The sequence below is a fragment of the Rhinolophus hipposideros genome, assembly GCF_964194185.1.
Source record: "Rhinolophus hipposideros genome assembly, chromosome: 11".
Lineage (NCBI taxonomy): Eukaryota > Metazoa > Chordata > Mammalia > Chiroptera > Rhinolophidae > Rhinolophus > Rhinolophus hipposideros.
The window spans coordinates 67,509,198-67,522,577 of record NC_138057.1 but is presented as its reverse complement, the minus strand read 5'-3'; the positions used below and the strand labels follow the sequence as shown (position 1 = coordinate 67,522,577).

Genomic DNA, 13,380 nt, shown 5'->3' with positions numbered 1-13,380 from the left:
TATATAGTTCTAATAAATTGGGTTTGATTGGGGCTACTGCAGAGAAACTGTTTATGATCAATATCTCAGAGTGGGGAGGCGGCAGCCTGGAGGCCAGCTGGAGTTAGCCTGACATAGGTTGCAATCCTCCATCTGCTTCACGTTGGCTGTGTGATCTTGGGAAAGTGACTCTGCATCTCTGGTGAGCTCTCAGATCAATAGCAACACAATGCCTGTGATGCTCTGCCTTCATGAAGCTTTGACACCGAGGTAATGTGGGGGGACCCCACAAGTATTTCCAGGGTTACTGACGGGATTGCAGACTTGATGTCCAGGCCGGTTCTGTTTGTTTCACCTCTCTCCCTCCCAACTCATTCCTTCTCACAGAGCGACAGCACAGAGCCCTGAGTCCGGTTTCACTGCTTCTCTTAAAAGGTGAAATAGCTTGAGCCTGACATCATCCTGAAATACTATAACATGCCATGGATTTATAGCCTTCTGTATTCCTGGTCCTGAGCCAGTCTCTGAGATTCATGGAATTATCAGGAGTATTTTTCTATAACTTTCGAAGCCTGCTGTTCAACTCCTCTAAGACTCTGATCACAGCCTTTTCGGTTGCTTTGCCAATAGGACAAAATTTCAGCACTGAGAAGAGTCCGTGGAGGCTGGCCTCGTCAAACCTGTTCACTTAAAATCTGAGGAAACTGAGACCTGGGGAAGGAAAGAGACTTGTCTAGGGCCCTACTAAATAAAGTCACAGCTGAGAACAACCATGGATTTTGGCTCTGGACCAGCAGGATCCCCATAGGTAATCTTAGGCACGTGATACAAGCTGATCGTCTTAAAGTTTGCTGAAGTAGCACACTCTCCTCGGCCAAACCCGTCCGCCTGTGTCTGTCTGTCTACCTGTCTATCATCAATCTCAGGGTTTCTCAACCTCAACACTATTGACATTTTGGACTAGATAAGTCTTTCTTGTGGATATTGCAGGAGATTTAGCAGCATCACTGGTCTCCACCCACTAGATGCCAGTAGCATCCCCCCATTTGTAACAAAAAAATATCTCTACACATTGTCAAATGTCTCCTAGGAGATAAAATCCCCCAGGTGAGAAGCACTACATATTAATCTTTATATTTATCTCTACACACACACACACACACACACACACACACACACACACACACACATACACGTTTGATTCTCTTAAAAACAATTGAGAAATGAGAGCAGTGTAAGAGAACTAAGTCTGGAGTTTGATTCAGCACAACTTCATCATCTGAAATTGCAAAGTTCCTCATCTCCAAGATATGGCAGGTTTAGAGCAGCTATTGGACTCTGGGCCTATTGCTGGGGGACCAGGCAGGCCTGACAAAACATCCAGCTCTGTCACTGCTGAGCCCTGACGTTCTCAGATGAAGATGTTCACTGAATCATCGCTGTTCATTGGTGTAAATAATGACAACATCCCCTCACAGGGGAGATGTTTAAATAAACTACAGCGCCCTCACTCAATGGACTATTATGTGGCCATTACAAATCTCGTCTTTAGAGAGATGGAAATAAACCAGAAAGACAGGCTTTTCTCTTGTGATGTCAAGTGAAAAATAATTGGATGGGAAGTAATTAGGAAGACTGCTGCAACATGGAACAATGTAGATAGCATAATATTAAATGAAAAAAAAAACACACACTTGCATGTATGCTATGATTTCAAATATGCACAAGTTAAAAAATGCATGTCTGCATTGAGAGAGCACGGAAAAATAAAAATTGAACAACTACAATGTCTGCTTGCAGGGCCTGGTTCAGAAACCACTGTCATTTCTGACCTTGGTGCTTGCGTTGTATAAATGTACGCCTGGTTTATGGATATGCATAATTTAAATGTACGAAGAGTTCCTGGCATTGTCGGTGCGTAGAACATGGTGGAACAAGGAGCTCTTACAAACTCACTTTCTCTTGCCTCTTTGGTGTCTTTCAAGCCAACCCATGATTGACGATGCTAGCACAATGTGGTTATCAGTGCTGAGAAAATATTTGTATGACCAAAGAGGCGGGGAATAAGGAGAAAGCCACCAATGGGCAGAGGTAGAAACTTAAATTCACAATGTGTCTCTGCCGCTGACTTGTGTGTGACCTTGGATAAGCCCCAGTCCCTTTATGAAGCTCAGTTTCCCCACTGGTAAAACCGGGTTAATACTATTGTGTTCTTTTCTTCAGAGCTTTGTTTGGTGGGTGAAATGAGATAAGGAATGCTGACGAGTTTTAGACATTAAAAAGCGATAGATTGTTCACCATTCCCACTACCACCAACCACCACCATCATGCCTGGCCACCATCTTCATCATCGGTACTAAATTCATTCCTGTCCTAATCCGGTTGCCTCCTGAAGAAGTTTCTGATTCTCACCTAAGTGCATGAGGGCCTCCTTGTCCCATGGCCAAGTGGCTACTCCCGCCAATTCCTCCTCCGAGGAGTTCGCAAAGAAGATATTGAGGTGCGTTGATCCGTCCAGTCTAAGAATGTTCTTCAGTTCATTAACATCCAAGTATGCTCTGTAATAGAAAAAGAACCTTGGCTGTCATCAGCATCCAAAAAAGTCGCGATTCACATAACAGGTACCGCTAATTAAGTGAGAGCTACTAAGTGCCAGGCACTTTCCTAAGCACTTTATAAACACCACCTCATTAACTTCCCCCAGTCATATTATACGGTACGTGATATGATCCCATTTTACAGATAAGAAAAGGGCATTCTGATGGGTTTAAGAGGCTTGATAAGGTTACTCAGCTTAGAAAGAGCAGAGCTCAGTTCAGAACCTAGATTTATCTGAAGTCAACATCTGTGCCCTAAGGACTCTGCTATCTTGACTGATAACAGAGCCACATAATGTGGGTACACATCAAGAACACAGACCATGGAAGAGACTCCATGTTTCCTCATCTTGGCTTCTTTCCTTCTCTGCTTATTCACTATGGACCTCGGACCATTTATGTGGCCAATGCAGAGCGGCAGGAGGAGGCCGCCTTTGCATTTCTACACTAACCTTGCAAGGAGGTGTTATTACTCTATTTTCAAAATAAGCAAACACGTGGCCCCATGTTATTATACAGGGTGTCTAAAGTTGCAGAACTGGGTTTCAAGGCCAGTTCTGTCTAGCTTGGAAACCTATCCTCTTCTCACTGGGGCGTCATGCTGCCTCCCACAGCATATGCTTCTGCGTTCTGTAAGCCTCTATTTCTTTTTCTGTAAAACATACTAGAGAGGGATATTGTATTTGAGGTAGCCGCCACTGTAGTCTCGCCGTATAAGTGCATTAACTCCTCATGCGACAGTTGTCAACTCTTTAATACATGGAACAAACACATGTGGAAGAGAGAAAGAGATGGTCTTTGGACAGAGACTGGCATATCCTAGGTGCTTAATAAGTAAGAGTTCTTCCCTCGCAGAGTAAGACTCTCTCATCAGAACAGAAACACTACAGTTTGCATCAATCAGTCACGGGCATATTATTCAACGGCTCTCGGTAGAGAGAGGCAGCCGGCTCCACCCTCATGCTTCTTTCAGCTCCCATTTTATATGTCATCGTTATCTTAGGGATCTTGTGAGTAACTGATAATCATTTCTTGAGGAAGGTTGGAAAGGAATCAATGAATAAATGGATAAAACATACATAAATAAGCAAGCATGCAGCTTGATGTAGAAGGTGAGATAAAGTCTATGAATAATGGTATTTAATGTTTGCCGGGCCCTTCCATGTGGCCTGACTGTACACGGATTATCTCTTTGAATCTCTTCATAACACTGAGATAGGCAGTATTATTATCCCCATTTTCCAGATGAGAAATCAGAGGCTTCTGTTTCATACCTTGTGAAGGTCATACAGCTAGTTGAAAGTATTTTCCTTTTTTATAATGTTGTCTCTCTACAAGGGGTTGGCATAGAGCCTGGCATGTGGAGCACATAATAACAGTTTCCCTCTCCTTCCCTCCTGGAGTCAGAAAAGGGACTCCCCACAAGTGAAAGTGTAACGTCCAAGCTCCTCAGCATGGCCTGCAAGACCTTGCCTCCCCTTTCAGCCTCATATCTTTCTGTTTCCTCTCTTGAATATCCCACAGTGCCCTGACAGCATCCACCATGATGCATTAGCCCCAGTGCCTTTACTCATGCTGTCCCTCTGTAGGACGCTGCTTCTCATTTTGTTCTCTGATGAACAAATCCAAAGTCCGTCCTGGTGCCATTCCTCCAGGCAGACTTCCCTGATTTCTATCTCACCTCCACCCCCTTTACCAACTCTATACTCATCCACCTCCCGTTCGTGTGTGTGCTCTCACACCATTCCACATAATTACTTCACCTGTCTCTGTCTGCCATTCCTTGTGGCACCCTGGAGATAGGGAACATGCCTTACTCATCTCTGTTTACCTGGTCCTCAGCATAAGGCTTGACACCCTAGGAGCTCTCAGTGAACGTTGAATGAGTTGAATTTATATTGGGAATGAAAGAAAAACTAAAACAGGGCCTACTCTCAGTTTCAGCACTTCCTTCCTATGAGGCCTCAGTTTCCTTATCAACACAATAGGTGCTATCAGGAGCATTTCTGTGGGTCAAAAACCTATACCTCTATTCCAACAGGAATAGGACACGTCTGAGACCCCATGTGCCCTCTTGCCCACTCAGGTCAAGAGCCCCCCCCCAAAAAAAAAAAAAAAAAGGTTAACTTGATTTGGAGACAGGAAGGGCCAGGAGAGGTGCACCTGCGTTGACCAGAACTAGGTTGAACCGAGTAATTGCGAAGATAGCCACACAAGCTCACGTACTGACGTGAAGTCTTGCTGCTGTGCCCTTCTCTCCTCTAAAATCCCATCTTCAGCTTCTTAGACTGGAAGCCTCCTAAGGAGTTCAAACTAGTCTGTTCTGTGACCAGAGAAAGAAAGCCCGCGCTTATTAAGCCCTTGCTGTATGTCAGCCCCTGTGCTTGCTACACATGCCGTCCCATCTCTGTGCAGGATTTGAAGTCACATGGGAGAGTGAGTAAGAGGCTCGTTCTCAAGCCAAAGTTTTGGGTTTGAATCCAGCTCTTCCACTTGCTGTTTGGCAACTTACACAACTTCCCCTGCCCCTATTTCTTCACATACAAAACAAGGGTATTTGGGATGAGCCAAGCTGGATAGAGGATTTGGGATGTTACTAAAAGAAGTGTAAAGGGCTTAGCATAATAGCTGGCATACAGAAAACCTCAGTAAGTGTTTAGTTATTCCTATTACTTACCCCTGTTTTACAGATGAAGTAACAGGGGTTCAGAGATCACATAAATACTGACAAGGTCAAGTGCAAATCTAGATGTGCCCAGCTCTTCCCACAGGGCCAGGGCGAAAAGGGAAACAACGTGTGGGAGGGGAAGCTAAAAACACAGAGAAGTTGAGGTTTTCTTGTTAGCCCTTTCCATACTACGTAGTGTTTTCTAATTGATTTGTGCATTTCCATCAAGCATTCTCTCAGGCAGAAGACACAAATGTTATTAGAGAAAGTCACCTCTTTGCCCCATTGCTCTAGGCTGAGAAAGCTTCATGAGAGGGAGAGAAGGGTGGGGTAAGGCCGGGGGAGCCATTTTAATTGGTTGTTTATTCAGTTGTAATTACAGAAGCAATCTTTTCACAGGGTGGTATTCACTCTGGCCCAAGGCAGTGATGTGGGGTGTTGGATCCATTCCCCTGCTTGTATGTTTGTTTGTTTGTTTGGTGTGGTTTTTTTTAGATTTTCTTTTTTCTTTTTTTCTCATACTTTGAGAAGCCTCTGTTTTCCAAAAAGGAGAAATTCATGGTAGCCATTCAGGCTTCTAGCTTCACCGGCCTCTCTTTTCTCCATCTCTTTTTGGGGGACCCACCCCAAGGAAAAGCGTTCTGTGGCTAAAAGTTTCCTTCTGCTGGCTAACTTCTTCTCACCAATTCAGAGCCAAGCCAGGTATCTCCCAAATGCATCAGGGGAAAATCTTTGGGACAGGAGTTCACATGGGTATTTACCTCCTTCCCCCTGTCTCTTTAAGATACTGTTTATTCCTTTCAGCCAATGGATGGAAGAGAAATCACAAAAGGTCAAATCCAGAAGAACCCTGAGTGTCTAGAGAGATTGAAGATGAAACCTGCTCAGGGACACTTGCCTTTCCATTTTGTCACTGTGGCAAGGTTGGCCCTGTGTGTATATTATAAATTGATCAAATTTATTTGTGTTTTTTTTTAAATCATTAGCCCAGAAAAAAAGAAAATCGATCTAAATCTAAAACTGTGTGTTTATTCATTTATGAGCCAGTACTACCCAGAGTGGGACAGACAGACCTATGTCCAAGGGCAAATTGCTTTACCTCTCCGAATCTCAGCTCACAGGGATACCGGCAGGATTAAAGGAAACAGCTCTGCACAGTCCCGGCATGCACTGCCCTCCATATCCTGCTCTCTGTTTTCTCCTACTGGGGAAAACCTAAACTGACAGTTTGCTTCTGGGTGGCTCTCCCAGTCTCAGCTTTTAGTGTCTCCTCCCCACCACTCAACCTTCTTCCTCCCACACCCTCCCTCTCAAGTTCTCACACTTCCCTCATCTGAGAACCTGCGGTTTTCCCCAATTATGCCCATTCCCTAAGCATGTCCATTATTTCCCATGAATCTTCAGCCTTTTAAAATCTCACCCTCCCTGCTAAGTTCACTTACATGCGATGTACTCCAGGTATACGCTCGGGACCACCCATACCTATAAAATGGGATAATGACGTCCTCTTCTCAGGGATGTGAGGAGGCCTAGAACAGGGTGGAACTAGAACCAGAGGCAACGCAGAGGAAGTTTCTCACACAGTGCCCGGCACACAGAAAGCACTCCATCATTAGCATTGGCTATTTCTATTGCACTGTCATTATTCTTACAATGATAATGATTAGCAACACCAAAATCAACATATCACCTCTAGCTGAAAATGATTTCTCCCTCCTCAGAGCCCCCTCCCCCACTTTACATTCTAGTGATTTTACTATCACCCTCCTCTGTGTTATCGTCACTGTGTGAGTACCTGTCTTCCCCACCAGGCTATGAGCTTCAAGCAGGTGGGGCCAAGTCTTAATCATCCCTGTGTCCCCTAAAACTTTCCTTCAAGACAGAGAGCTACCACTGATTGGCAGAGAGTGGGCACCTTTCTCTTACATTGCATAACTTCAGATGAGTGGCCCGGGGTTCAGGGAGGTGCAGTGACTTGCCCAAGGTAACAACAAACCTTAATTTCCTAGCCTGTATGACAGTGTTTTTGCACCCATTAGTAAACTTACCTCTTCCTTTAGGGAGACATAGTTCCCTGCATGGCAGCATGGCTTGGAGAGTCAAGTACGGGAGGAATTGCAGCCCCCAGGCCCCCTTCCCCTCCCTCAGCTGGATGCCTCGGTACAGAACCTGCATTGCCTGAATTTCTGGCCTGTTCCTACTCCCTCTGCTACCTGGTCTGCAGCTCAGGGTTCCCATCTGCTCAGTGAGCTTGTGAACTAGTTTAGTGTCTTCCAAATCATTATCTATAGAAGGCTAAACCCACAAGAGGCAGATGAATACTTAAGGTAAAAAAGTTTCCGAGTCAAATGGGTTCAGGACGTGTTCTGTTAAACAAGGTTAAACACATATACTTCTTAACTACAAGAGTTTTCAGAGCTTTTAATATACAAAATGTGAGTCGGTCAGACAGTGTATAAAGTGTTCCCAAACATATCTGACCATGGTCCCTTTCCCCACCCCACCTCTGCCTTTGCCAAAAAAACCCACAAATCATATCATCACCAACAGAGTTTGGGAAGTGTAGGGCTGAATCAGAAAGACCCTCCTAACTTAGATCCTCTCCCCGAGCTGTCCCTCAAGAGAGATGTGTTGGTTTCTCTTCTTCCTGCACAGCCCGTGCACCTGGGTACTACTGGGAAGGCTGTGGCTCCCCTGGAATGTCAGTTTCAAGGGACCCAGCACCAGAATGCCAAGGCACCCAGACTGTACCTCTCTGCCAGAACTGCATTTCAAAGCCATGAGAGCAGTTCTGGAGGGAGATCAAAGCTCTCTCAACTCAACTGTCATTAGAATATTTTCTTTCTGCATCTCACTCGCTGGTGAGTGCCAACAACATATTTCCTAAATGCACTGGCCTGAGATGGTACAACTCTGTAATAATCTCAATGAGAGTGCTGTCAGGGCCTGTTTTATTGAAAGAGAAGCAAAAGGGAACTACATTCAAAATACAGAACAACAACAACAACCAGTCCCTTAAGTACAACCATGGGAGGCTTGAGTTTTTCCAACTCTAGACGCATAATACACTGGCTCGCCCATTTTAAAGATGGCTGGTCTGAGGTACGGGCCTCAGTGAGCCCAGATCAAGACCGACCAGTCTCAGGTTTTATTCTCACTCAAAGCAAACTGACTCTCCAGCTGCAGAAGTGATAGCTGAGGAGATCTTTGAGAAGCGTCATGCCAAGGTTCTGCTCTTGATATGGGCAGGAGGGTTATGGGGATGGTGCTGGTCATGTGTCAATGTCCTCAATTTGAGGAGGAGTAACCCTGCTGAGCGGGGGGCACTTCCAGGCTAGAGGCTGACAACAATTCTTTCAAGTTAAGGGAAAAGGTAGCAGAGTGCTAAAGAAAAAAGCCACACATTCAGAGAGAGACAGACTAGGTTCAAATCTACCCTTTCCTACCAAGGGGCATTGTGACCTTAGAGAAGTGACTCAATCTCTCTGAACCTCAATTTGCTCATCTGCAATATGGGGGTTATCAAATTCAACCTAGAAAGGGGAATATAAAAATTTAAGGAAGCAATACATAAGAAAAAGCTAGAAGACTGCTGAACCCATGAAAAGGCCTTAAAATTCATAATTCTCTTTCTTAGCTTACTCACGGAGCTAGAGAAAATGGACCTTAGCTCCCAGGGCCTGTTGCGTCTCCCTTCCATCAGCAAATTCTGGTTCCTATCACTGGACCAATGTGTTTATCTTCTTCACAGGCAAATGCCGTTTCTATAACTCATAGTGCAAGTCCTGTAACATTGCCTATTTCCAAATTCTGATTGCAGCCTGTCATTCCTAGAGAGGACCTCAAATCCAGGAACCACTACTCCCCTTTCAGAACACACTAGACCATTTGAAAGTGATTATCAAATGTAAAGATCAAAGCCACGCAGGACAAGTCATTAAACAAGATAAACCTCAGAATGTTTATTGCATCCATATCCTTGTTCCAAATAACAAGCTTTCTCCAAGCTGTGACCGGTTCTAAAACCTGGATTTTGTACTTTATCCCAAGGGCCCTAATGATCTGGACTTTATTCTCCTGCTTAGTTTCATTGTCAGAAGTGCTTAAATAGGCCTCTCTTGTCTGTAAGGCGAGGCACAGGGGGAGAAAAAGTGCTTATTAAGAGTTTATTAAATTCTCGGAATCCTGGATGATTGGTTTCCAAAATAATAGCTTTTGTATAGAAGCTTGACACACAGTCTAAGAAAAATGGAACAGACCCAATCAAAGATCAATTGAAAAATCAATCATTCTTTCATTCATTTATTGAATAAGTCTTTGTTTCATTACCCCTCCTTTTCCCATCTACCCTTCCTCCCTTTCTGCCTGCCTTCATTTTCTCCTTCCTTCCTAACCCCTTTCCTCCCTGCACATGATTCATTCAGTCTTTTCCTCTTTCATTCACCAACATTTATTGAGATGCTCTCACATACCGTGCTTTAAGCTAGAAACTGGGCATACAAACATAAAAGAGAAACAATTTTCACTATCAAAGAGCTAGCAGTTTTATGAAAGAAGTGAGACAAATAATCAGATGATCATAACATAATGTGCTAATACTAATAAAACCTACTATTTGGGGAACTTATTAAATACTTGCACTATGGAAGTACTTTTTAAATATTATTTCTTTGAAGTTTTACAAACGCTCTATGTATTAAGTATGAGTATCCCCAATTTACAGGGGAAGAAACCGGGGATCAGTGAAGTAACACCATTTTTCCAAAGTTCCTCCTCCCTCAGAGGTGGGAGATGGCCCCTGGTCTGTGGGTTACTGTTGACCATCTGTATCACCACTGCCTCTTCTCTTCTCTTCCAATATGTCTTATAGTAGAAGGGGTACTGAATGTGATGGAAGCACAGAGTCACGACACTTCCCTAGCTGAAGGTGGGTAAGATATCATTGAAGTTTTCACATGAAGAATAAATCTTGACTGGATATTGGAACAAATACAGGAGACAGAGAAAATGGCAGAAGCTCCAGGAAGCCAAGAGGCATGAAGGAAAGGGAGAAGAGTGAGACACTGCAAGTCCTCTGGTGTGACTGCAAAGTTGAGAACATGGGAGCCACTCCACAAGACGAAGCTGGAGGGGTCGGAAGTGGCCACACTGTCTACCAGTTTATGGAGCCCTGAAAGCTCCTAGTAGACCCTGGCAGATTTCACGGGAGAGGAAATGATCTGGTTGATGCTTTTCAAAGAGCTTTCCTTCCTTTCTGGAGGAATATGGAAGATGGACCAGAAGAAGGAAGAAAGTGGATAAGAAGGCATTGGCAGTAGATTGCAGAAAAGGGGGTGGGTCCGAGACTACCTAAGTAGAGAGGTATTTATGCATGGGAAACAATTTGATGCTAGGGGTGGGTGGGAGTGAGAGGAGGTGAAATGATGGGCCTGGCTTCTGACCTGGTCTCCTGGAGTATTTCTCCTTTATCAGTCTCGGATTCTATACCTCAATGCCTTACCCCCTTGTTGCTGTCCTAAACTGGAGGACAGGCAGGCGAGTTGTCTCCTGGGGCTGTGCCCTCTGCTGAGTCACATGCACGATTAACTCTTAGGAAAATCACAGTCTGCGGCTCTTTGCTGGGTAGGATCACAGTAAGACGGGGAGATGGGTGGCCTGAGGATCCTGATGATGTGGATGGGGGGAGGGAAGCTGCTGATTTACAGAAGCAGGTTGGGCCAGTGGAGAGGTTCTCAAACCTTTGGATCATTTTAAGACATCGAAGTGGAAGTCGCGATTTTTAACTTGGACAAATAAATGAAGCATTTGAAGATGACCCCCACCCCCCCACACACATACCACTTATGACATCCCTCATATAATACAATAAAGGGTACTAGAGCAGTACTCCACAGGAAAGAATAAGATCATCTCAGAAGAAAGGACACTAATTTAAAATGAATATGCTTTACTAGGAACTACTCAGCTCCTGTTTTTCTCATTTGCCTTTTTGAAAGTGGCTTTTAGGGATAGCTGTGGCAGAAGGCTAAGTGTCAGAACACCTGGTTCTTGGCAAGCTCAGCTATGCTCACTTGGTGAATATGACTCATCCTTCAGGACTCAAACTAGAAGTGACTCTGACCCCTAAGAAGTCAAGTACCCATCCTCTGTGTTTCCTCAGCACCTTGACGTTCTCCATGAAGCACTTACCTAACTAGCTGCTTGTCTACCTACAGGAAATTCCATGAGGGCAGAATTACACCTATCTTGTGAATGTCCACTGTTGTACTCCCAGCACCTAGAACTGTGCCTGCACATAGTAGGGGTGCACAACACACACACACACACACACACACACACACATGCACGCACAATGTCGAACGATCAGTCACATACTAAGATCTCTGTTTGGGGTTCTACAATCTCTGCCTTGATAGTCCCAGACTCTCAGAATGTACTTATTTTCAGGGAAGCCGTTAAGCATGAAAAAACCCTGATAAGTAAGGAAAAGCAACAACTGACGTACGATGGGGTGTGGAAAGTACCAGAACAGTCATGTGACTATCTCACGTCAAACTGCCGCTTTCACGAGAGAAGCACACACAGTTCCAGGGCCCGCGGCTCTCGCTCCCCACCACCTCACTTTCTTCTTGGAGGGTCAAAGCCACAGTTGATGAATAATACAACTGACCACATTGAGTAAAATATTCACAGATCGCCGACAGCCCTGTGGTTTGTGTTACGCTTGAAGCACAATTAAATAAAGACAAATCACCGCTATTTCATAAGTTGTAGCAGCCCCAGTGTTCGAGGTACAGGCGGTGTTTCAGGAGACTGTGTAGTTTGGCTACTGTGTCGTTAGCCATGAAAACCATGTAAGTGATGTGAGGACTGCCGGAACGATATTAGGTTTGGGAAGGATACAGCAAGAATGACAACATCATCGCCAATAGCTGTCAATATGGCAACTTCGAGATTTTAGTCTGCACTGGGGGCCCATACAAATCACCTAACCTTAGGCAAATTAACAGAATGATCTGAAGTTAGAACTACACAGCCATTACGGTAAATCTAGACCTCTCTGGATAACCTTGGACAAGTCTAATAACTTCCCCAAATTTGGGTTTCTCCGGAGGTTAAAAAAGAGATAGCTCTCAAAGGATCTTGTGACACAGAGTTAAAGCATGGGGAAATGGTGCTTGGTGGAAACAAAAAATGTAACCAAAATAAAAAGGTAACAAAAGAAAAAATGGTCTTTGCTGTCAGGCTGTTACCAGTAGAATTAAATTCAAATTGATTTTTGGAAAGGGGATGCCACATTCAGGGCTTGAGGGCCCTGAATAAATAAAATAGTAGACACACAGACTGCTTGAGATGGAGTACCATCATTAGGCTACTGCTGGGACTTAAGTAATGAGAGTAGGATTTTTTTCAACTTGTCATAGACTATCGTTGTTCCTCCACTGCTATTCCAATGAATCATTTTCAATTAAGATATAGGGGCTGGTTAATACTTTGAAGGCAAGAATGTCTCTTATTTCCCTGGACACCCTCACTGTCAGTGTGTGGCATTATCTGTACCTTATCAATAGTAAGCTCCCCATTTGTTATCTAGCCCTTGTAGCCACAAACCTGTAACCAGGGTTATTCTAGTGTCTGATTTGCAAACATCTGAATAGGAAGAGATCTTGGAACTATTCCACCCAAATTGCCCCATTTTACAGATGAAGAATTTGAAGTAAAAGAAGTGACTTACTCCATGTTGGCTAAGAAGTTACTGGAACTATCTAGTCACTTCCTTCCCAATGTTTTGCCAAGCCACAGGCAAACTGTGTTTTTCTCCCATGAATCCTCATGGGAAATAGCTCTCATGTCCGTCTTCCACCCTCTGTAAGATTTTGAGATAGTCCGTGCTGTTTGGAGTTATAGTCACCATTGCCCTCTGTGGCCATAAAAATAGTTCAGTAGCCAGAAGTCAAGCTCAAGCCTAAGTCCAACTGCAGTTGGCCGTTTGAACTTTTAAAAGGCTGCAATCACAAACATCGGAAGTTTGAAATAGAGACAACAAATCCCCTCAGCTTCCATCCTTCACCACCAGCACACCAAAACAAACTAGAATACAGTAAAAAAGAAAGAGAAGCAAAGAGGGAAGGAAAA

The 13,380-nt window shown here is 44.2% G+C and overlaps 1 protein-coding gene across 1 annotated transcript in view; it reads right to left on the bottom strand.

The window, feature by feature from the left end:
- The window catches only part of PAPPA (pappalysin 1), a gene marked incomplete at its 5' end in the record, with an annotated part of 228,179 nt that overhangs the window by 173,535 nt on the left and 41,264 nt on the right, over window positions 1-13,380 (bottom strand). Inside the window, one exon of the mRNA XM_081066643.1 lies at window positions 2,392-2,537. Within this exon, the coding sequence (XP_080922769.1) occupies window positions 2,392-2,537 (146 nt within the window). The remainder of the gene's footprint in view (window positions 1-2,391; window positions 2,538-13,380) is intronic.